Raw genomic sequence first — 23650 nt, forward strand, 5'->3', positions numbered from 1 at the left:
TGCAAGACTGATCGGACCTATCTAACAGAGTCAATTGCCATTAAACACCGCATGAGGAAGGTTCTTCTCTTCCGGAGGGCGGTATCCAATGGTGGTGAAGGATTTTCTAACCCTTTCTCTTCCATGTGCGTTCTTCCCTAAGCCTCCGATGAAGAAAAAGTTTTAGTAAAACGTGGGTGCGTGGCTGCGGGGGAGATGCGAACGTTGCTGTACTGGGGTGGATGATCCCGTTCTCCTCCTCCTCCCATAGGCTATCCTGTAGGCTATCGAGCTAGTTGCATGACGTTAAAGTCATGTTAGGTTGTCTTATCAATCAATCGATTCCTTAAGGGGAGGCTCGATTTTTCTCAGACTCGCTATGCATAACTTCGGCAGAGATCGGTCAGAAATCGGCAACCGACATGTCAGTAAACGCAGAGGCCTCCTTGCATCCCATACTAGCAGGTAGGAGCCGAGGTTCTTTACTCGGTCTTAGGCATTTGATCAGACTGCAAGTAAGTCTATCGATATTTGGCTCTACCAAGTGGATAGTCAGGCGGTATAAGACTGGGGGTGCGGAATGGTGTCTCTAGAGGAAGTATAGCCGATGCAGGGCGACACTCGATTCGATGAACATCAAATTTTCCTTAGACTGTACCAGATTATCTGTTTTCCTTTACGAGAAACTCTCCTGCAAAGTGCGACAATCCTTGGGATACAGGAGCACTAGTATCTGCTTGTTTAAATCAACACTGTGACTTTCTTCGATGCAGACTTATGCAAGAAGTTCAGACCGGCGAACATACGACGTGTCGCTATCTAAAGAGTTGTCAAGCAGTCTGAACACTTCAACTCCGTGACGACCTGCATGCGCCACATCATTTTCCTCCCGCCGCTGACCTGCAAAACATCTGCAGTTCTGTTACCTTGACTGCCAATGGGCTCTCACCAGCGGACAAATCGGGCAAGTGGCGCTCGGGTTCGGGAGACCACATCCCTGCAGCATTCGGCTCCGGTGTCCTGGTCTCTGACCCCATCACCCAAGCAAAGTTTCTAAGTGCCATCCCTCCTATGATCACTAATTGCAGTTCGGATTGGTGAGATTCTCAGAGAAAACAGATAAAATCGAAGGCATGGAAATCATGACAAAATTCTAGCCCCGTAGGATTGTGCAAATTCGCGAACCTGCCAGGACACATCGTGGTTTCGCTTGTGAAGCATTCGCATTCAAGCATTTTGATTGTTACTCATAATTGGTGCAAGCCCGAACCGCTTTTCCTGACCTCTGACCTACTACGATACAATATAAACCAACTTGGTTCCGCTCACCTTGCCTTGTCTAACAAGATCAAGACCCTTCAGAACGCCTTCGAGGCCGCTTCCACCCTCATTCACAGTAGGCTTGTGAGCCACAATCTTGCCCTCCCCCAACAGCCGCTCGGTATCAGCCCAGAACTTGCTCCCAAACTCTAGATCCGCCGGGATCGCCGGCAAAGCCTGCGGGCCAAACTGGCACGGCTCACCGATGGCAGTATACGCCAGCGTCATCTTGGGCGTCACCTTGCTGTTGATCGCCGAGACGAGCTCCGCCGGCACGGGCCGCAGGGTGGAGTAGACGCCGCCGTCCTCCGCGATCGCCTTGACGCTGATGTCCGCAGACGATTCCGAGGAAATGCAGTCCAGCACGTGCTTCAGCTTGCCGCCCGCGCTCTTCTTGATGTCCTCCACGACGGTGGCAGACTTGTAATCCAAGATTTCATCGGCGCCCAGCTTCTTCAGGTAAGCAAAATTATGAGGCGAGGCCGTCGTGATGACGTACAGACCAGACAGCTTGGCGTACTGGATCGCCAGCGCGCCAGTCGCCGTGCTCCCGCCGTAGATGAGAACGGGCAGCTTCTCGGTGCTGGGCTGGTCAAAGTACGGCAGGCCGAGACTCTGGTACAGGCCCTGGCCCACGGTCGTCACGCTAACGCCGAGGGTGGCGGCCTCCTCGAACGTGACGTTGTCCGGGATGCGGAGCTGCAGGTCGCCCTTGACGGTGATGTACTCGGCAAAGGTGCCGTCCTCGTGGTGGACGGCATTGGACCCGTGCGCGACGCCGGCGATGCGGTCGCCCTTCTTGAAGGACTTTGCGACCTTGGAGCCGACCTCTTCGACGATGCCGGCGTAGTCGCAGCCCACGCGGGCTCCTGTGACGGCAAAGAGGTCGATGTGGAGGATGTCGGTGGGGTTCAGGGCGACGGCCTTGACTTTGACGATGAGGTAGTCGTCGCGGAGCTTGGGGATGGAAGCTTCGACGACTGAGGCCTTGCCTGCTCCCTGGATGACGATGGCGTGGTTGGAAGACATTTTTGTGTACATGTAATGGCTCCGTGTATTTGCTTGAAAGATTGATTGCAATTTGGTAGTAATGAAGAAGGATATCGGAATCTTTACGTAGACATCGTTCCTCAATTGTCATTTTATGCTCATCTCTCCGTATGCTTTCTCCCATGCTGAAACCCAAAACTGAACATTATTAAGCACGTTCCGTTCGCCATGATGCGCAATCACGAACCGCAAGTGGCCTGTTCGCCTTGCTGCTGTTGCGGAGTGGACAGCAGACGGACGATCAGCCAACGATTTGCGGATGGGACTAAAGCCCCACATTTGACGGGCTACGGATGCATTCAAATCGGCGCCGGAGAGTCCCCACTTTCTCGGAGGCGATTATTAAACAGCCCCCGGGATGATTATGGTTTACTCACCACACGCGAGCGGTATAGTAGACAAGGCGATAAAATGGGACCAAAACTTCTACGTGCTGGAAGCCAGTCTTTGTCATCCCGAGGCCCTGTCCGGCCCCTTCTTCCGGATAAAGACGTAGAGAGGGCGATGGCTTGCCCGGTCGCCTTTCAAGACGGCGGAGAATGGAGTATCTGAAGGCTCCGAAAGCACACGCCACTCGCTCTAATCTTCTAAAGTGCCTTTCTCTACGAGCTTACCAATAGTCTTCGACTTCGACGCACACAACTTGAGATCTGTCATCATGGCTAAAGTTTTGACTGTTTTTCTCGATTTTAATGGCTAAGATATATTGGTACTAATTGGGGGCCATTGTATTCCAAATTGCATCTATCGTCTAGTTACTTAAGTCGTACGCGATTTCCACCTCGAGATTGCATGGTTGGACAACCTATTCAACTCATCCAGCTTATTCAATCTTCCAAGCTCTCACCATTCATAGCCAATTTTCAGTTCCACCCTGCAATCATGTCATCGCCTACCAAGCGAACAGTCCTCATCACAGGGTAAGTGTGGTTGCCTCCGAGATACCTTCTATGCTCCTCTACTTTGCATTCCCCACGCTTGGAACGCTGACATGTCTCTGATAGATGCTCCCAAGGGGGTGTCGGTAACACGCTGGCACTCGCATTCGCAGCCCAAGGCCTACGCGTCTTCGCAACCGCCCGTTCGCTTAAGTCCGTGGCGAACCTCACAGAAAAGGGCATCGAAACGCTCACGCTCGACGTGACGAGCTCGGAGAGTATCGCTACCGTAAAAGAGGAGATTTCAAGACGTACAGGAGGTACCCTTGACATTCTGTACAACAATGCGGGTGCTCGTGAGTCCTTCTTCCCCATCTGACACTCCTCCCCAATAATAGAACCTGTGAAGCACGGAACAGCTAACATGGTATTTTTCGGCATCAAGTCTACGAAGCGCCAGCAGTAGAAGCAGACTCCTACCGCACCCGCCAAATGTTCGACGCCAACGTCTTCGGCCTCTTCGACATGGTGACAGCCTTCACCCCGCTCCTCCTCGCCGCCGTCTCCACCTCCCGATCCTCCCAGCAACCCACAATCGTCAACGTCGCCTCCGTGCTCGCCCGCCTCCCGGGGCCCTTCACGTCAGGCTACAACGCCACAAAGGCCGCCGTCGCGGCCTACTCTGACACCCTCCGTCTCGAGGTCGCGCCCCTCGGCCTGCGCGTGCTGACGGTCTACATGGGCGAGGTGGCCACCTCCATCATCCAGGCCAACAATATCAGCTTCGACAGGGACAGCCTGTACGTCGACGCCGAGGATAAGGTGCGGGAGCGCAGCGCCACGCACGAGAAGACGACGATGAAGCCTGATGAGTTTGCGAGGCAGGTCGTGCCGCTTGTGCTCAAGAGCGGCGGGAGCCCGTATGTGTGGAAGGGTACGAACGCGTGGCTTGTTTGGTTCTTAAATGCGTTTGGGCCAAGGACGGTGTTTGATGGGACCATGAATGCGGGGGCGGGGTTGGACGATGCGGTGATTAAGAAGAAGATTTTCCAAAGAGGCCAGGAAAAGGTTAAAAAGGCCTAGATTTTGGGTCTCAGGGGCGGGTGGTGTATGAGTGAATGAGACTGGGAGGTGATGTTACGTGATCTAGAGCGGCATCTTGATTTCATTTTTGACGCGTTTTTGGTTTTGGTTGTTAATTTTATTACTGAAATGAGCCGTAATCAGCAGGAGAGTGTAACCACTAGAGCGTAATCGAATCTTCGTTTCTTCGAATGTTTCACGGAGTACCTCAGTTCAAGAACCTCACGAGACTTCCCTCACATTCCCCAGGGCTTCCATCTTCTAACCTCGATACATGACAGGTTTCACTCCTGCATCTCTCGTGTCGAGGTTTAGGGGCGGCGAGCGCGTTGGAGGAGCTTGGCATGGAGGTGAGTCTGTACTCTCTGGAAACCTTTGGATTATAATCAAGCCGGAGATGAGAGGGGTCTTTGGGGAGAGAGATCATGTTGAAGCACACTCAACTGACGTCCATACAAGGCCACGACGGAACCTGCGCAACATGCCAGCTAGGCCAATCCCAATCCTGCCAAAACGGCCCAATCAACGGCGTCACCGTCTTCAACGGCATACGCAAGATGGTGATTCCCCAAGGAAGCCTCGTCGCCGTCCAAGGCCTCGGCGGCCTAGGCCACCTCGCCGTGCAGTACGCCACCAAGATGGGCTTCCGCGTCGCGGCCATCAGCTCGGGCGCCGCGAAAGCGGATTTCGCGTCTGAGCTGGGCGCCGACTACTTCATCGACAGCAGCGTCGAGGACCCCGTGGCGAGGCTCAAGGCTCTGGGCGGCGCCGAGTGCAAAGGCTATTAGCCCCCTTACGGGCGCGCTGCGGGTGCGCGGCAAGTTGATGGTGCTCGCGGCGGTTGGGAACATCGAAATCAGCTCGTTGCATTTGATCGCGGGCGGCTGTTCGGTTCATGGATGGCCTAGTGGGCACGCGCGGGATTCGGAGGACGCGATCGAGTTCTCGAGGAAGCAGGGCGTCAAGTGCCTGATTGAGAAGTTCCCATTGAGCGAGGCGCCTGAAGCGGTGGAGCGTATGATGTCGAATAAGGTGCGCTTTAGGAGCGTGCTGGTCATGGAGTGAAGATCTGTAGATTGCACCTTTGAGGCGCGGCCATTGTCAGGGGGTTAGCAAGATTACAAAGCCAAGAGTGTTCGAGGGTTGTTCGCCTTTGTTGTTGGGCAATAACCGATACCACATACGGTGACGAGACAGCATGACAAGAGGTCAATGACTATGCGTAGGCCGTCTCGCAAGTGGTGGACCATGGGCACGGCGTAGAGAAGGACTGTACTGTAAGATGGCTCGCATCCAGCATTAGCAGACGTGTTTGAAGCGTCCCGCGAGATGATTGTCGTGCTCAGCGTGGCTTCTTCAGGCATCTCAGTAGTCAAGTATAGCAGCTCGTAGAGTGTGGCGTGCCCAAATCTGCAAAAGATCCCGTTGGTTCTCTGGCTTGTGTCCAATGTCTACCATACAACACGAATGAGTGGCCATGATGCACAGAGGAAGGCACCATCGCCTTATTGTGGTCAAGGGCGTCTACGAGGAGACCGGCCTCCCCCAGAGAGCAGGGGCAGGGAGAATTGGTCCGAAGTAAGGGAACAACTAGGGATCAATGACCACTTCAAAGAAGATTCCGCACACGATTGCATAGCAGGAACGAAGATACTTCGACGGCCTCCACATGAGCTGGCAAGAATAGACATAGCAATAGCAATACTAGCGAGAGAGGATGTTAGACGCAAATGAGAACGGTGCGTTAATGTCATCGCCTTCGAAGCCTGCAAGACCACGAAAGCCACAGCGACGGACGCTCAAGCATTCTATCGACTCTTTCTGAACCAGGAACTGGAGCTCCCTCCTTACTTTTGCATCGAGCCCATGCAGCGGGAATTTGCCACTCGATAGTCCAGATCTATCCTTCAGTTGTCTACCCCACTCAGGAGCAAATCACTAGATTTCTTCTTCTGAAGACGTGACACACTGGACACTGCTTGTGTCGCGGAAGAAAGGGACAGGAGGCCTCATTGAGAAGGCGCCGTAACCTAGAACTGCATCATGCCGCAATCTGAGGGCGAAGGCGACAGTGGCCTGCATTACGCTGCCAAGTAGGTGACAAAATCGGTTGCCGCTCAATCGGTACCCTCCCTAACTCCTTTCCTGTTATTTCTATGCCTAATATCCATATCTCTTTTCTTTCATTTAAGGGTATTCTCATGGGAATTCACGAGAAACAAAACTTATAATAGTAACAACAAAAATGATAAGAAGATCAGGCATAGTAAACAGGCAAGCAAGCGTCAGAATCTTGTAAGCTAGCATCCTATTTTGCCGCCCACTTGGCTGCCATGTCCAGGCTAACGATGCACCGGACCTCTTTACTTCGACTTTGCTGAATGAGGGAAATTTGGTCCGCAGATTGAGGCGGAGACACCTTCAGTCGGTGACTTTGTTTATGTTGGTCAAGCATTGGGGCAAGTTCTGATTCTTGGCGTCTCATGGGGTGTGAACGGTCGGGTCATTTCGGAGGGTCGAATAGATCGATTTGATAAATGAACAGCGGGAAACAGAAATAGCTGGAAACAGCAATGGAAACAAACAAAACGACGATAAGGAGAAAGGGGGCCAGGGGTTGGGTTGCAGCTATTTTCTGCAAGTGGGGATTACCTCTGGCCACAGGCAAGATGGATATTCTGGTCCAGTACGACAGTAGCAGGCTTCTTGAACCGAAAACTACAGCATTGGAGCAGTCCGGAGGAAACGTCGTGTGCCAGGACCGACGCCTCGTCGGAAATTCTCACCATCGCCGTCGAACAGCGGCAGCTGTTGTCGGAGCTAGGTCGCATCTGCTCACCAAGACTCCGCTTCTGGTTGATCACGGGCATCTGGCCCGGATCTAGGTAGCTGCTTTGCCTACAGCATTGACGAGCGACTACTCGTAAGTCGCTTGATAGAACGCTGGTGAGGATGCTTGGCAAACAGGAGACAAATGGTCGCAATAGAGATCGTCGTTTGGCATGCAAACGCCAAGAAAAGATAGGTCGCTGCTCTCCCAATTGATAGCACGACTAATCGCCAGTTGACAACACGGCCCACTCGTCGATGTTCGTCTGTTGTCCACCCGGGTACCGGAGACCGGCAGACGTTTCAGTCCCCCGAAACTCAAGGCTTACTCTTGATCATCGTCAAAATTGCTCGGCCAAGATGGGGCCAAGATGGAGCCAAGGCCAAACCAAGGCGTTGCCGTCCTGGATTTGAGAGGCTCCGGATACTCTAAAATATCGCCTGAATTTCAAGATTGTTTCCGTAGGGTTGCGCTGAGATTTCAGAGCCTTTGAATAACGGGGGTTGATATGTGACCTGGCGTTCCCTTTCTGCGCTCTTTCTCTCCTGCATTGCCCATCAGCATCGATTACGGCAGGTAGAAGGGAGTACGGATGTGAAATTAGAAGATGGCTGTGGGCCTTGGCCACTCCACCTGTAAGCCAGTCGGTGCTGAGACTTGATGTAATCCAAGGCCAGACAGAAAGCGCTCAAGCTAAAGCCAAGACGCCGAGAGGTTCCAAAGAATTGTTGCACAACGCGATACCATGCCCACGCGCTTTACGGCCCATGGTCAGAAGCCAAGAAGGTCCTTCATAGTCTGGAGCTCGTAAGAGGAGGCCAAGAGTGCATGGGCAAGATGGGAATGGAGCAAAGCCCACTCTGCAAGAAGTCCTACTGGCATCTTGGCCTGATCCCGCCGAGCCAGGACACCACTTGCAGAGTCCTTCCTAATCTCAGCCTGGCGTCCGAACACAAGCACCCCATTCGACCCTCCGCATCTGGGGGTTTTCGGGGGACCACTCGTCCTTGAACTACCGGGGTTGTCGCGATTGTCTGGGGAGGCGAACACGGTGGTCTGATTGAGTCTGGAATAACTGCGACCAAACGTGGAGAGTTCCAGCGTGGATGATGGCTCAAAACTCGAAAGAGTCATTGTGGTCTGTAGCTGCATCTGGGGCGTGCGGGCAGTCATGTTGCTGATGGTGCGGTCGTTTTCTCGCTCGGGTGTCGTGCATCCAAGATTTCGCCGGAAAGCTTGGTAAATTCCCGTGGCATTGGCAGGCTCATCGGGCTCGTGGCACATCGGCGACCCTTCTGGCGGCACAGCCAATGGATGATGACCATGCAGGACTGCACAAAGTGTGCGGGTATTTCTTCCAGAACCTTAATTCTTCGAGCCATGTTAGTGAGAGTGTGGGACGAGCAATCACCGATTCGGGTAGAGGGAGTGAAAGTCAATCTGTTGATGGAGGAGGATGTGGTAAGACTCAAGCATCGTCGAGGCGGGCTAAACAAACTCACAAATCGCGCAAATAGAATGCATGTGGCGGCCAGTGAGTGTGAAAGGAGCAATGCCAAGACTTATTAAAGGCCTCGTTTTGATTGCTTCTCCTCTGATTGAGTGTAGAGCGCTGGCGATGTGGTCCCCCCCCTGGACTGGCGAGAGTTGAAGCCAGGGCGAAACCACCCATCCTCGTAGGTCTTGGCATTGCTTGCACAGCCTCATTGAACGGCGAAGCGGCGGGCGCAAGGTGGACAGGATGGAGGATACAGGCTGAAGGTGCTTGGTATCTGCAGCCAAGAACGCCTAGCTTTCGTCTGGCTGAGCTTTGAAGCGGCAAATTATCAGGTTTTGCTGATACTCGAGTTCTTGGGAATGGTCTGCAGCGAACACACCGTGCCAGTGAGGGATCCCGTGGACAGGCGGGGTCGGCCATGATGCGATGGCATGGTTTGTGAGACGGCTCGTCGTTCTTGGGCTCATGTCTTCTTTTTTCGACCAAGCTTGGCGCCGTAGCCAAGAGGGAGAAGGTCAAGTCGACCGGTCGACGAGACCGTTCACCAAGGGGATTAGGGGAGCAGTCTGACACCAATTGGCGTACCGCCATCGTGGGTCGAACTGCCAAGAGTTGAGCGACCCGCTCACCTGAATACTCGTGAATATGACACTACTATGTATGGACGGGCGTCAAGCCTCGGGCACGTTGGCACGTTGAGTGCATGTTTTAAGGTAATCGACGGGGCGACATCTGGCTGGATCGACCAACTTAAGAAAAAGATGGCTGTGTCGGTGCGTTTGCGATGCAGTGTATTACACAAATTGCTAAGTGCCGTGATGGGAACCCGACAACGAGAAGGCAAATTAGATAGTCGAAAGGCAAAATACAACGAAACCGTAGGGAATTGAGTGGTGGTTGAGTGTAAAGGGAGAAAGTGAACTGCCACACTGGGGAGGAATCTGTGGATGGCCAGTCAGGGACGGGATGATCTTGGGAAGGGGAAGGGGAAGGGGAGGGGGTCGAGAGGTACCTGCCATTACTAGAAATGAGTCTTGGCGGATCGAGGCTGGGTTGGTACTGCGTACTGTGGTAACTTCTATTGGTGTCGACTCGAGGCACGCAGTGCCACAGTACTCCGTACCGTACCTACCTACCTATTCGGAGGTACGTATCCCTCGGACCCCGACAGCTGCGTCGTTTTGGCACACGGCATCTCACCCTCCTCACCACGCCGCACGCCGCATCCTCGCCCACCACCCCAACCCAATCTTTTTCGATTTCCCATCTGTGCTTGCTTTCAAAGCTCTCGGTTTAGGGAAAACGTTCAAGTTCCCTCATCCACGTATTTAAAGCTTGGCGAGCTCCACCGCATCTCACCCGCACCGAATGCGATGACCAACGCCCGGCACATCGGCTTCCCTTGCGTGGGCCATAACAGGCGGTATTGCGCAACACTTTCTGGACGAGCCGGTTTGAACGGCTTCTGGCTGACCATAGGGGAGCGGCGACTGTATCGTGGACATGTCGAGAAGAGGGGGCGACAACCAGCCGACAACAGGCGAGGGCATTTGGATTGCGCGTAGCCCTTGGCGCTAAGGACTTGGCAGTCTTGGCTGCGGCGGAGAGGCCAAGAAGAGAGGAGCGGAAAGCTTCTTTTGGCTCTTGGGCATTGCCCCAAAACGTTGTCAGAATCTACAGCGTCCCCCCCGTCACCCGAAAGTCACCTGCCCCCCCGAGGGTGCCGTCCCCCAGCTTATCGAGGGTCCGGCGCCACTTGTGTGTCCGGACTGTCGAGTTTGTTCCACACACGCGCAACTTGCAAGTCGAAAAAGTGGAGGGCGAATCGCTCGGTTAAGCAACTGGGTTATTTGTTGCGGGTTTGCCATCCTTCGCAGCGTGGCAGTCTCGGTGTGGCCTGCGGAAATGACGAGCTGGCTGCATCCCGTCTTGCCGTGTGCGGATCGTTATTCTTGGGCCGGCTCCATGGGATGGAGAGTTATCAACATTTACGGGGTATGCGCTTATCGGAGCGTCCGAGGCCGCCGTCGCATCCTCGTCCCCACCCCGTGTCGTGTGTGTCTCTTTTCGCTTTCTGCTTCTTTTGGTACGAAGGCACGGAGACTTGGTCTCTTGGCTCTTGGGAGTCTGGGACTCGAAGCATGGAGGTCTTGGTATACGGAGTACTAAGAAAAAGCGTGGAAGGCTTGTCGTTCTCGCGCCCCTTACCCTGTCAATCGGACACCAGGCATCTCCCATGTCCTGTCAATCGTCCTATCTCTCTGGCTGGTCGCCTGAAAGTGTACTCCGTACTCCGTACTTCTCAGTGCGACGGCTGCTTTGCCCGTGACATCAGGTACGGGAGTACTTGGCGGCTTGTTTCTCAGGACAGGTCAGTCTTGGACTCTTGTCCCGTCTGGTCACCCCCCCCCCCCCCAAGACCCCCAGAGACCCCAAGCAATCCAAGGCCCAAAAATACTCGGCTCACCTGCTTGGCTGGAAACAGTGCTCCCTCATCTGAGACGGTCGCAGGCTTTTTCTTCAGACGACACAGAGTGTTGTGACCCGTACTCCGTAGACAGAAATACCTAATACATGGCCATTGTCTTGAGGAACATCCCCAACGAGCCGCATCGATGATGGGTGTGTGCCGCCGTTATTCCCATGAGCGTGGCAACCGGTGGCAGGGACAAAGAAGGCCAGATTTTCCCAGAAAGCTGGCAAGAACCATACCGGTACGAAGGCCGCCGCCGAGTAAAGGAGGACAGGAAATCAAACGCTGCGCTTGCGGTCATCAGCTGATGGCGAGCTATTGACCAACGTAAATGGACGCGGGTGCTCGCAGGATGAAGCAATAGGAGCCAAGTGCAAATGCCAAGGTCTCGGCGAAGGGAGAAAGAGTGAAAACTGGAGATTTGCCAAGACGCTCCAAGAGAGCCAGAGTCTTGGCATCGTATGCGCCCGGATGTTGCGGTGTTGGCGAGGTACTTGCGCTGTCAGTGGGTGCTGTCTGTTTTCTCATCAGGATTGGACTGTGCTGCTGAGCCTCAGCTATCTCTTTTATGTGTGTTTGCATGATAAAAGTGTTAGAGGGAAGTGTGCTGACTACAGTGTCATTCCAGGCAAGGCTTGACGCACCTTGCCTGCCTTGTTGTCTCCCCCCATCATCCGCGACATCAGCTCGGCAGCCCTCGCCACCTCGGACCAATCAAAAGTCGGCTGGTCTCACAAGCCCCGGTCGCCAAGACTTTTGCCAAGACTCTTGGAAGGGTAGGAAGAGCGGAGAGGAAATGTGATTCATGAATAAAGAGAAGAGCCCATCGTCCATGCCCCCCAGATCAGACTGATTGATTTCCCTCGAAAACACCCAGTCTTGTGAGAGTCGGCAGAAAAACATAAAAGCATTGCTGACCGTCTCTTTTTTTCCCCGTTCAGCTTTGTAGTATCCCAAGTATACTCTCGCCTGTTCTCGGCAATCTACAACCTGAAGCATCAAGAAGGACCCCACTCCTACTTACACAACCATCCAATCCCAACGCGCCTCACGGGACCCGGCACATTCTAATCTTCCGGACTCTCTTCACCGAGCCCGCCAGCTCGGTCAACACTCACGCACACATACACACACCCCGGTCACCCACCATGTCCGCCAAACAAGAGAATGAGAGCTCTGCGAGCAACTCTCCCAAGAGCAGCACCCCCGCTCCCTCAACAACAACCAGCAACACTTCCCAGTCCGCCAACAGCACCAGTGCAGAGGACAACCTCATCTGCAAGTGGAACGCCTGCAACCTGAAGTTTGTCTCACCCGAGGCTCTCTACGTAAGTGGTGGCAATGCCACACTAAATCTTTATTTCACCCGAAACATCTCACTAACAAAATTAACAGGAGCACATCTGCGAACGCCATGTTGGCCGCAAGAGCACCAACAACCTCAACCTCACTTGCCAATGGAACTCCTGCAGGACGACCACTGTGAAGCGTGACCACATCACTTCTCACATTCGCGTGCACGTTCCTCTCAAGCCTCACAAGTGTGAGTTCTGCGGCAAGTCATTCAAGCGCCCTCAGGACTTGAAGAAGCACGTCAAGGTAAATCAACCAACAAACCACTTTCGCCATCTTCTTCAATCATGCTCACACACATCGACAGACCCACGCCGATGACTCGGTGCTCGTCCGCTCGCCCCAGGACCAAGGTCTCAATGGCTATCGGGCGCAGCCTGGCAAAGGTATGTAGAGCTCAGTTTGCACACCCCTCCAAAGTCTGTCCTCTATTTTCTCCAACTAGAGGCTAATTTGCCTCCAGCTTCTTCTAGCTACTATGATCATAATGGCCACATTCGGACTAACTCCGCCGCCTTCGCACACCAGGCTGGGCATGCTAGCTACTATGCACCCCAACCATCTACAAACTATGGACTGTACTTCAACCAACAACCCTTGAACCCTCCCCGAACTGAGTACATTGGCCACCACGGCGGCTATGACAACCGCAGCAAGCGCGCTTTCGACATGGTTGACGACTTCTTCGCCCACGCCAAGCGTCGCCAGGTCGACCCCACCTCCTATCAACAAGTCGGCCGATCCCTTCTCCCCCTTCACGGCGCTCTCGGCCTGCACGCCGGTCCCATGCCCGGCTCCGACTACATGGCAGCCCCGCCTCAGCAGCACGTTCACCACCAACAGGCCGGCGGACCTCCTTCCGGCCCCGGACCCATGTCCCAGCAGTACTACCTGCCGCCCATGCCCAACGCCCGCACCAAGAACGACCTGGTCCAGATCGATCAGATCTTGGAGCAGATGCAGAGCACTGTCTACGAAAACTCGCACCAGGCCACGCAAGGAATCCACATCCACGGCCAGAACACTTTCGATCTCCGCCACAGCCCCTCGCCCCCGGGTGTTCACAGAGGCTCTCACGCCGGCATTCCAGTCACCCAAGACGGTTACCCCGTGTCCGCTGCTCACATGGCGTCCCCGTTGACCGCAGTCTCATCGACTGGAACCCCCGCCGTCACTCCTCCCTCAAGCACCATGTCATACACATCTGGTCACTCGCCCAGCCCCTCTTCCTCCGGCATGTCTCCCCAGTCGAGACACAGCTCCACAGCTTCTTCAGTCATGTACCCCAATCTCCCGGCGGTCAGCTCCGTCTTCCCCGGCCAGTCCACTGCCTCCACGCTCGGACCCAGCTTCGACAGCAACGAGCGCAGACGCTACTCGGGAGGTATGCTCCAGCGTGCCGCGCCCTCCTCGCCAAAGTCCCCCATCATCTACGAGGACTCCTCCAGCGTCACCACTCCCAAGGCCGAGTCCGTCGCCTCATCCGTCGGCTCTCCCTCATCCGAGTCGGACACTAGCGAGGGCGCCCGCGAGCGCGAGGAGAAGTACGACCAGTGGCTCGAGAACATGCGTACCATCGAGGCACTCCGTGAGTACATCCGCGATCGCATCGACCGCAGAGAGTACTCCGACGAGCCCGCCGAGAAGGCCGCTGCTGCTCCCGCTCCCAAGTCTCCTGAGGCTAGCCGTCTCAAGTCTCCGGAGCCGATGGAGGTTGACGCCAAGCCCGCTCCGGCCGCGCCGTTGTACCCCATCTTGCGCATGGCGAACTGAAGAAAGCTAGACAACTCTGCTGTCTGTGTCGAAGAGAGGCCTCGTCTTGGCGCGTGTACCAATAGCTGTGTGTGTCCTATAAGCGTGTCTTTTCAAAAAGTTTTTCTTCAACCTTTGAATTGAGGGAAAAGTGATCGGTTTCACCAAAAACTGGTTCGTATATCATTCTACTGCAAAACTTTTTTTCTCTTCTTTTATCATCAAATGCGCTTTTGGCAAAATACCTCCCAAGGCCTGTCGAAGCCTCTTTGTTACGTTTACATACCCTGGTCGGTGGAAGTTGAAAGGGGGAAAGTCGGATTTGAATCAACGCAGTCTTCAAAACGCAGATGGATTGGAGTGGACATACTCCCATCAACAATAACCAAACAACACTTTTGATTTTCACACCAAGCATTTTAACATGTCGACGGGAAGAGGGCGAGTTTGAAACATTCGGGAGGGTGCTTTGCGAGTTCAAAGCATGATTGCTATGAGTGCGAAACATCTTGTTCTTTCTACTTCCCATCAACGAACGGTTACGCGGTTTTTATTACAACGGAAATTATCGGAACGGGGAAATGATGAGATCATGAAAAGAAAACCAAACCAACCAAAACAAAGTCATGTTGCTTCGCCGCCTATGTAGTCAGTCTCCTTGGCCTTGAACGCAAAAGGGTCGAAATGAATGCTTATTGTTACCTCTGAATAATTTTGATCATCTGAACTTGACCATCTTGGCAACTGTGATATCGTAGACAAGCAACATTCCGAGGTCGAACTAGATCGTTTGGCAAGCTGTCTTGGGGTGTAAGTCAAGTCTTGTCTTCAACTGAACAGCCCTTCCCATGCGGGCCGTCCAGCCGAACATGTGTCGGAAAACCCAAGCCCCGTCTTGAGTCCTAAACCACCGGAACCGCCCCAAGGCCCCGACCCTCCTCGCTGCCGCTTTCGCTCCCCCGGATGGGATGGTTGGGGCCGCAAAGATCTACAGTCTTTAAACTTTACCCATCATCTTAAAAAGTTCCGGCCTATGAAATTGCTTGCAAAAGCCCGCAAGCCATGTCATCCACAAGAAACCCTCTTCTCCGCACGCCCAAATTCTAAGAATAGAAACCGGCACCAACGGTCTCTTCGCGAATTGATTCCTCGATACGGCCATTCGAGCCGTTTTGCATCCGTAGAGACGGTCTCCGAATATCCCGTCGTCGCCCGTCCTTAGCCGAGAAAAGCCTACAGATACAGAATAGAGAATGAAGTTGTCTTGCCAGGATGACCGGATCCGGAGCTTTGTACACCAGGGGGCCGGGGGCCGGGCTGCAGATCGTCATTCTCACGTCTGCCCAGGACGCCTTCTTCCTCAGTCACCCAACCCTAAAATTCTTCCTTCACCCTTTGAGGAATGTCACCGGAGCCCCGTGGCCTTCTTTGCGAGCCCTTTGAATGTTGTTCCAGCTCCAAGGCTTAGGTACAGCAGAGCGAGAGTCTGATTCAGGGCCCATGGAGTGGGCCTTCACGAAGGCCTTGGACCCCATTGACCAGCGTACCCGGCTTTTCTTAGAGAGTCAAGGTAGAATCAAATAGCCTAGATCATCAGAGAGCCAGGATTGCCAGTACTGCTGTCTGTTCGTGTGATATTATCGACCCTACGCGAGCCCGAGTCTGTCGAGTGCTTCGACTGAGACATGAGCTGACGGGTGAGCACCTGCCAAGCTTTCCGGCTTACAGACAACAGCCAGGTCGAGGACGAAAACGCTCTCTCTTAATTCTTGGCGAGGTGATGTATAGCTCATACCTAAACTTTTCTCCCTTCAACACTTTGCAACACTTACACGAGTGTCTCACGGTCTACTTGAATTCTCCACATTGAATCCGACATCACATTGATCGAGACATTTTTGTTAGCTTGTCAACCCTGTGATCGGCCCTTTTCTCGGCGGGATCCGAGATCTCGCGGGGGGGAATAGGGCACTGACAAGCCCGCATCGCAATGGCAAAGCAGCACACCGGGGTCCATGAGCACCAAGCCAACGACTCGCCTGTTCTGGATCCTTTACGTCAAGACGATGAACCTGCGATGCCTACCTAATAATCACACGATTCCAGACTTTTCAGCATACAACCAGTCTTGCATATGCAAAAAAAAATCTCGCTTAACAGCGGCGGACTAATTCCCCTGGTGAACCGAAATAACAATAAACTCAAAAAAGCTCAAATCATCCTACCCGTCATAAGATCTTAACAGACAAGGTCGCACTCCGTAGGTAACCGACCATAAAACTTTTTTCTCCCTTCTCTTGTCTTCGACCGAATGATCCGCAATTATCTGCGCAGATCCGGGGGTTTTTGGTGCGAATTCTCGCAGGTGGCTTAAGATCCGCGCGACGAAGCTAAGCGGTTCGTGCTACTGCCCAATTCAGGTCAAACAAACCTCACCGGTCGCGGGTGGTGCCGGCTTGAGGCTTGAAGGGGTCTCAGTCTGACATCGTCGTGTCTCTCTTTTTGGATGTGGAACTTTTTTCTCGACTACGGAAGGGTATTGAAGTAAGTCTAGGGAGGGTAGATATGGCTCATCTAGGTGACCAATCAGGTTCTTGAGGTCAGAGATTTGGTGCGATGTTGTCATCGTTGCGGTATAGCTGGATAGACTCTCACAAGCACGAGGAACAGTCAAGGGGGTGTTATACGAAATGGAAAGTGTATATAAGTCACCGAAGAGCCTCGAAGGACTGATGATCATTACCAGAGATCACCAAACACCCATACCTCAACTATCAAACCACAAATATCAGAACACTTCCCACATCTAACCAACCACCTCAAAACTTCATATCAAACAACCTACCAACAATGCAATTCTCCATCAACACCCTCCTCTTCGCCCTCGCTGGCACCCTCAGCCTCGTCCACGCCTCCCCAGCCGGCGTCGCCTCCGGTGACCTCATCACCCCTCGCGAAGCGATCCCGTTCCCCGAGCCCAAGGCCAACTGCTGCTCCTGCGACCTCGAGGACCGCGGCGCCGGAAACTACGTCTGCAAGGTCGCCAAGAAGAGCATCTGCGCCGTGCCGCTCATCGCGTGCCCGCTCGACCCGGCCACCCAGGAGCAGTGCTGCTGCTGTGACCCCAAGACGCCCGCCATGCGCTGCAAGGCGATCCCCAAGGGTAGCGGCTGTATATGCACCGCTGTCAAGTGCCCTTTCCAGTTTGACATGTCGTTCTTGCCGGCGGGCGCTGTCTGAAGTCTCTACGGATAGAGTTGTGGGAATTTGATGAGATCGTCATGAGACGGGTTCAGGGATGAAGGGCTGGTTGGTGGTTCGGTTCAAGGGAGTCGTTAATGTGCACGATCTTGCGGGGATAACCAGATGAACAGACCAGCTTTCAGGGGGGGATTTAATGAATGTGACGAGAAACTAAAGAATAAATTGTTCCAATGTACTCATTGTTAGTGAATTGATCGATATAAGTGACGTCTTCCGCTGGTGATAAGTTCATCTCATCGAGGCTACGGTTTCGGAATGCAAATCTGGCTAAAAGATCTTGGCAGACCACATTGGTTTTCCATAGCTCAGGTATCCCTGCATGATTGCTTTCGAAGGGAGTTTGTGAATATTGAACGTGCTGGGGATCAAGAACTTGCATTTTCGGACAGAGTCCAAAGTCCGCAGCCCACGGGGCATCCCTCGCCTCATCTCGGCAGATGGAGCAAAACAAAGTTTTTCCGTTGTTCGCTGGCATTTGCCTCGACTCGAGGGTCAGCGAGATGAACGAGACGTTGGTTCGGCAGCAGATGGTGATCCACAATCTATTTCCCCGATATCCTTGACAGACTTTCTTTGGCTAAACTATCTTTGGCCAGGGGTCCTTCGGGTTCACCACGCTACCCTTATCCTGCTATCTTTATCCGTCTTTGGTATTCGAGTAGATTTTGATAACCCCGCGTGACTAACAAGCGACTGCTGACCACAAGCGCGACTAACTTTGACTGAGACGGGGAAAGGAGAGAGGGGGCTTAAGGGACGAAGGATATCAGCGGAGGCGGAGGCGGAGGCGGCGGCGGAGTGAAGGCCGCGGGTTGGTGTAGTGAAGCTGAGCGCGATTGCAAGGTGTGGGGATGATGGTTTAGGATGGCGCTATGCAGCAGCGGAGCTCCGCTATACATGGAGGCATGATAATACGCGTGAGCTTAACGGGTTACTGTGTGCGCGTGGAAACTTGGAGATGTCATATAAGAGCGCAATTTCCATATTCAATGTCACAAAACTCAAGCTCAGAGGCATTGGCGATCCAAGACACCCATAGTCTAGTCCCCATCACTCGGCCTTGACAGCTCCCCAACGTCGTTGGAACTCGACTTCTGCTCACTCAGACTTGATCACAAGTAAAGCACACAGATCTCTTGTTATTACCCCAACTTTACTACCCCCTGTCTCCCGTTCTTTGCCCCGAACTCACCGCAAGCATGGGTTCTCTCCCCGCACCCCCGGCCCAAGCCGAGTACCAGATCTTGGAGAAGCCAAGCCGAAGCGGAAGAAAGCTCCGCATCGTATGTCTCGGCGGCGGCGCCAGCGCTCTCAACTTAGCCCATGAAATCGATACCTGCAAGACCCTCGACCTGGACCTCGTCTGCTACGAAAAGAACCCTTCCATCGGCGGCACCTGGTATGAGAACCGCTATCCAGGCTGCGGATGCGACATCCCCTCTGTCAACTACCAGTTCTCATGGGCGCCGTCCCCAGAGTGGACGAAATTGTGAGTTTGAGCGTCTTCTTACGTCTCCGGCGTTCGCGTGCGGATACTGACATTGTTTTTGGTAAAGCTACTCGAGTGCTCCGGAGATCCTGCAGTATTTTAAGGACATCGCGGAGAAGTATGATCTCAACAAGTACATCCGCCTCAACCACACCGTGACGGGAGCGCTCTGGAACGAGGGGAAACAGAAGTGGAGCATCCAGATCCAAAAGGCAGACGGCACCACGATCGAAGACTCAGCCGATATCTTTGTCAACGCCAGCGGCGTGCTCAAGTACGTGACATTCTTCCCTGATTGTTGTATGTCTATGGCTAACGCGGAATCTGCAGCAAGTGGAAATGGCCCGCCATCAAGGGCAGAGAAACTTTCAAAGGCAAGATGATGCACAGTGCCAACTGGGATAACAGCATCGATCTTACGGGCAAGAAGGTTGGCGTGATTGGCTCTGGTTCTTCTGCAGTTCAAATCGTTCCCAATATCCAGCCGAGTATGTCTTTTAACAATCCTTACCCCATATTTCCACAAGAAATCAATCTAACAGGTCTGAAGTCGTCGGTAGTCTGAGTTGTTTCATCAGAAGTTCTTCCTGGGTCGTCGGCGGCTTCGGTCAGCGCTTTGCTGGAAAGAAGGGCAGCAACTTCGAGTGTAAGTCGTCAGATCACAACCCAGAACTCTTGACAATCTTCTGACGCATGTAACTGTAGACAGCGAAGAACAACACGAGATCCTTCGAAAAGACCCCAAGAAATACCTCGCATACAGGAAGAAGATTGAGTCCGAGTTGAACTCCCGCTTCCGCTTCATTCTCAATGGCTCAAAGGAACAGGCCGATGCCAAAGCGGTAGGTTCTATTCCAGTTTCGTCTCCCCAGATCTTTGATTGACAAGTCACAAGTTCGCGGCCGAAGATATGCGCAGCAAGCTCGCCAGCAGACCGGATCTCCAAGACCTCATCATCCCGAAAGACTTCGCCGTCGGCTGCAGGAGGCCAACTCCTGGAAACGGATACCTCGAGGCGCTCTGCGAAGACAACGTGAACGTCGTCTCTTCAAGTATCCAGGAAATCACACCCAACGGAATGAAGACTGCAGATGGAGTGGAACACGAGTTCGACATTATTGTCTGCGCTACGGGCTTCGACGTTAGCTGGAGGCCGCACTACCCTACGATAGGCCGCGATGGTGTTAGTCTCAGCGAGTACTGGCGGGATACACCAAACACCTACCTCTCCATGACAGTCGCCAACATGCCGAACTACATCAGTCAGTCAACCACCCTCCTCTTGAGTCTAATGCGAGAACTGGGGCTAACATCTGCATCAAAGTCTTCAACGGTCCTTACGGTCCCTACGGCCACGGAAGTTTCCTCCCCATCACCGAAACGGTGGCGAGATACGTGATGCAAATGCTCCACAAGATGTCAGAAGAAGAGATATCCTCCTTCTGCCCAAAGCAGGAGGCCGTCAACGACTTTGCCGAGCACCGGCGCAAGTTCCTGCCGCGTACGGCATGGACCTCACCATGCCGATCCTGGTTCAAGAGCGGCACTGTGGACAAGGAGCCCATGATGTGGCCAGGCTCGCGTATCCAGTTCTTCGAGACAATTGCCACACCGCGCTGGGAGGACTACGATCTCAAGTATACGACGAGCAATCGGTTCGGATACTGGGGCAACGGCTTTGCGCAACGCGAGCAGGATGGCCGAGATTTGACCTGGTACCTTGGACTGATTGATGGCGTTGATGAGCAGCCTGCGCTGCCTGACGAGGATTTTGAGGAGTTTCTCATGAACAAATAGAATGTGGATATAAATACCGTGTTTGAGTAATTGAAATAATTTAACGCACAATCCTTTCCAACAGGTTTGTTATGTTGCCTGCAGGTCAAAGATCAGTGATTCAGCTAATTCGTAGTGACTCTTTTGCAAGCAATTGTTCTGATAATTCTCTTCCTGTTGCGATTGTGACCCAGAGCAATTGCTTGCAAACCGGCGGTCTCTTTGTCCCGGTGAGTGCGAGATGGCTTCAACACAAATATGCGTAGACTTACGAGGCGTCGTAATGAAGCCTAAGTTTTCTAAGCCTCCTCTTTCTGACATCCCTGAACAAAACTTCATATAAGGAGCCTATATAAAGGTTTGGAAAACAACCAAGAACGTGGTTTCTGATCCCATCGAGCGCTTGATGAATCTATCTGCTGTTTTCAAAAGTCGATAAAAAGTGTGTAATGCAATTATTCCAGGCTCAGTCTAATAATGAACTATATCACATGCTTCCCTACGATGTGCGGTATCAAGACTGACTGGCAGCTTGCGGAGTCAAAGCTGACAGGATTGAGTTGGTATCACGCAGTTATTTGGCTCAATCATACACGAGAGATGTAATGTCTGGTGTCATAAGGATACGGGGTGGCCGGCTGGTGATGCATGTCCATTCTGTAATAATTCCTGGAGATGGAAAAGACATGTCTGCATTTACCTTTTCAATCTCAATATTCTAGAACATTACAAACTCAAGCCGGCAAGTATCTCAATGATAAAAGTGAGCCAGTGCATCCCTCTATGGCGCTCTCAGACAAGAGTACTTGACACTCCTAAAGAACATATCGGAAGGCAGGCTGCTCAAAATCCGTCAAATCCAAAAACTCAGTTCCTGATGCGATGACCTCCGGCTCCTCCGCCGCCTTCTTATCCCGCCGCTTGTTTTCCCAGATGTTGACAAGCCGAATAGCAACGATGGTGCAGGCGGCAAGGCCATACATGATGGCGACCATGAGCTTGCCGTTGTGATAGTTGGGCGCTTCGTTGGAACGGAAAGTCTGCGGGCCGATCCAGTTACCAGCTCCGTAAGCGAGGATCTGGAGTCCGTTGACAGTGGCCTTCTTCGTGTAGCCGAGAGTGTTGTTTGAGATCATGACCATGACGAGGCACCATGATGAGCCCGCGGCTCCGATGAGGTAGTAGCCGACGAGCAAGGCACCTTGAGCTGAGAGGGGGATGACGATCATCATGATGCCGCCAATCATCGGGATGAGGATGGCGATGAAGGCGAAGAGGGATCGATCCATGAATTTGTCCGAGAGGTACGTGAAGAGGAGCTTGCAGGTAATATCAACAACGCCTGTTGGCATGTTGAGAAGGAGGGACAGGCGGGAGTTGAAGCCAAAAGAGTTGATAATGATGGATCCAAAGGCAGTGATACCTCCGTTGGGAATGTTCATGAGCAGCGAGAAGAGAACGTAGAGGTACGTTCGGGGGTCCTTGAAAGCCTCGTAAAACTGATCCCACTTCCACTTGCGACTTCCGATACCCTGGAAATTGCCACGGATGCGCTCGATGGCAATTGTCTTCTCTCGGTGGTTGAGGAACTTGGCATTGGTTTGGTTGTCGGGCATGAACCACCAACAATAGACGCCAGTGATGACGGTAGGCAAGCCAAGGACCAGGTACAGAACCTTCCAAGTTGCCAGGACTGTGTTATGGGCACCAGAAAGGCCGTAGGCGATGGGACCAAGGGTCAACAGGGCAACACCATTGCAGCTGAGCCAGTAACCCATGCGCTTTGCCTGCTCGTTCTGCTTATACCACGCCGAGGTCAAGATGACGAAAGCTGGTGTCACGGTGGCTTCGAGGGCGCCGAGGAAGAAGCGGACCGAGAGGAGGCCGGCGTAGTTGAAAGCGAAGACGTGGCAGACTAGGACAACACCCCAAAGGATGATGTTGGCCGATGTGTACTTGCCGAGAGGCAGGCGTCGAAGGAGATATGTCGTAGGGAACCTTGAAGTAATCAGCAACATAGTCTTTAGTTCTGAGATGGTAATGAAACTCACTCCCAGAGGAGGTAGCCGGCGTAGAAGATGGAAGAAGCCCAGCTGTACTCCTGACTTTTGGGGTTGAGGCCCGTATCCTCACGAATGCCCATCAACGAGGCATAGTTTAGGGACGTCTTGTCAGCGAATTGAAGAGCATAAATCCACATCAGAAGGGGCAAGATGGCTCTGTCAATCTTCCATAGGACTTTTCGTTCCTCTTCAGGGGTGAAGGTGACTTCCTCTCCATTGGCAAATGCCAGGGCCGGATCAACTTCGCCATGCTTGAGCTTCTCCATGCTGCCGTCCTCGAAATCGGTATGGGTTCGGATGACATCGCCACCGTCTGGCTGTGCTGTCTTCTTGTTGATTTCAGAAGACATTATTGGGAACTTTGACCGAGTGAGGTACTGATGAACGGTCTCTGTAGTGGGTGTCTGGAGATGCGCTGGTCGAAGACCCTCACGACACAGGACTTCCTCTTGATATGTGAGAGTGAAAGAGAGGGAAGGTCCAAGTAGAGGTCTACCTCAAAGTCGAAGAGCCAAAAGTTTTGTCGAGGTTGGCCTGATCAGGTTGGGAGTAGCTAAAAGCAGATGCCAGGAGGTCTCAAGGGACTGGTTGGGAAAGCTCGGGGTTTATAGGTGTCCTGTGCTGAGCAATAGCAGCAGTAAGTCCTCTCTTTCTCATCTTCATTGAGGCTGATCTTGGAGCGATTGGCATGGGGTGGCCTTTGTGGTAGTAGCAACCCCAGCTACGCTCGACTTGAGCGTGGCTTGGGCTGGTTATCGCTGAGATAGGGGATTTTCACATCAAGGTCGGTCATGCTGCTATCTTGGATCCACCGTCGTCTCATGCATGCCAACGGAGCTCCG

At 53.1% G+C, this 23650-nt stretch overlaps 10 protein-coding genes across 10 annotated transcripts; 6 read left to right on the plus strand and 4 right to left on the minus strand.

Annotated features, from left to right (window-relative positions):
- Nucleotides 1-1272: 1272 nt before the first annotated feature.
- On the minus strand, nucleotides 1273-2328 carry CTAM01_05878 (TOXD; the record flags this gene model as incomplete). Its single annotated transcript, XM_060521908.1, has 1 exon — nucleotides 1273-2328. The coding sequence occupies one exon, from the start codon at nucleotides 2326-2328 to the stop codon at nucleotides 1273-1275; it is 1056 nt and encodes a 351-aa protein (XP_060383577.1).
- A 903-nt stretch (nucleotides 2329-3231) lies between these two features.
- Nucleotides 3232-5098, plus strand: CTAM01_05879 (oxidoreductase; the record flags this gene model as incomplete). Its single annotated transcript, XM_060521909.1, has 5 exons — nucleotides 3232-3269; nucleotides 3354-3583; nucleotides 3673-4161; nucleotides 4592-4660; nucleotides 4770-5098. The coding sequence occupies 5 exons, from the start codon at nucleotides 3232-3234 to the stop codon at nucleotides 5096-5098; spliced, it is 1155 nt and encodes a 384-aa protein (XP_060383578.1).
- Nucleotides 5099-5135: 37 nt separating this feature from the next.
- Nucleotides 5136-5375, plus strand: CTAM01_05880 (alcohol dehydrogenase; the record flags this gene model as incomplete). Its single annotated transcript, XM_060521910.1, has 1 exon — nucleotides 5136-5375. The coding sequence occupies one exon, from the start codon at nucleotides 5136-5138 to the stop codon at nucleotides 5373-5375; it is 240 nt and encodes a 79-aa protein (XP_060383579.1).
- A 2536-nt stretch (nucleotides 5376-7911) lies between these two features.
- On the minus strand, nucleotides 7912-8424 carry CTAM01_05881 (uncharacterized protein; the record flags this gene model as incomplete). The annotated part of the gene is made up of 1 exon (XM_060521911.1): nucleotides 7912-8424. The coding sequence occupies one exon, from the start codon at nucleotides 8422-8424 to the stop codon at nucleotides 7912-7914; it is 513 nt and encodes a 170-aa protein (XP_060383580.1).
- A 214-nt stretch (nucleotides 8425-8638) lies between these two features.
- Nucleotides 8639-9229, minus strand: CTAM01_05882 (uncharacterized protein; the record flags this gene model as incomplete). Its single annotated transcript, XM_060521912.1, has 1 exon — nucleotides 8639-9229. The coding sequence occupies one exon, from the start codon at nucleotides 9227-9229 to the stop codon at nucleotides 8639-8641; it is 591 nt and encodes a 196-aa protein (XP_060383581.1).
- A 1406-nt stretch (nucleotides 9230-10635) lies between these two features.
- On the plus strand, nucleotides 10636-11181 carry CTAM01_05883 (uncharacterized protein; the record flags this gene model as incomplete). The annotated part of the gene is made up of 1 exon (XM_060521913.1): nucleotides 10636-11181. One exon carries the CDS (start codon nucleotides 10636-10638, stop codon nucleotides 11179-11181), a length of 546 nt encoding a protein of 181 aa, XP_060383582.1.
- Nucleotides 11182-12259: 1078 nt separating this feature from the next.
- Nucleotides 12260-14237, plus strand: CTAM01_05884 (uncharacterized protein; the record flags this gene model as incomplete). The annotated part of the gene is made up of 4 exons (XM_060521914.1): nucleotides 12260-12439; nucleotides 12507-12710; nucleotides 12772-12850; nucleotides 12928-14237. 4 exons carry the CDS (start codon nucleotides 12260-12262, stop codon nucleotides 14235-14237), a joined length of 1773 nt encoding a protein of 590 aa, XP_060383583.1.
- A 2829-nt stretch (nucleotides 14238-17066) lies between these two features.
- Nucleotides 17067-17456, plus strand: CTAM01_05885 (uncharacterized protein; the record flags this gene model as incomplete). The annotated part of the gene is made up of 1 exon (XM_060521915.1): nucleotides 17067-17456. The coding sequence occupies one exon, from the start codon at nucleotides 17067-17069 to the stop codon at nucleotides 17454-17456; it is 390 nt and encodes a 129-aa protein (XP_060383584.1).
- A 1223-nt stretch (nucleotides 17457-18679) lies between these two features.
- Nucleotides 18680-20766, plus strand: CTAM01_05886 (steroid monooxygenase; the record flags this gene model as incomplete). The annotated part of the gene is made up of 7 exons (XM_060521916.1): nucleotides 18680-18969; nucleotides 19037-19243; nucleotides 19300-19457; nucleotides 19520-19615; nucleotides 19675-19811; nucleotides 19865-20231; nucleotides 20294-20766. The coding sequence occupies 7 exons, from the start codon at nucleotides 18680-18682 to the stop codon at nucleotides 20764-20766; spliced, it is 1728 nt and encodes a 575-aa protein (XP_060383585.1).
- A 794-nt stretch (nucleotides 20767-21560) lies between these two features.
- On the minus strand, nucleotides 21561-23158 carry CTAM01_05887 (uncharacterized protein; the record flags this gene model as incomplete). Its single annotated transcript, XM_060521917.1, has 2 exons — nucleotides 21561-22743; nucleotides 22797-23158. 2 exons carry the CDS (start codon nucleotides 23156-23158, stop codon nucleotides 21561-21563), a joined length of 1545 nt encoding a protein of 514 aa, XP_060383586.1.
- Between the last annotated feature and the right edge of the window lie 492 nt (nucleotides 23159-23650).

The sequence above is a fragment of the Colletotrichum tamarilloi genome, assembly GCF_030869305.1.
Source record: "Colletotrichum tamarilloi strain Tom-12 chromosome Unknown Scaffold_15.1, whole genome shotgun sequence".
NCBI classification, from domain to species: domain Eukaryota; kingdom Fungi; phylum Ascomycota; class Sordariomycetes; order Glomerellales; family Glomerellaceae; genus Colletotrichum; species Colletotrichum tamarilloi.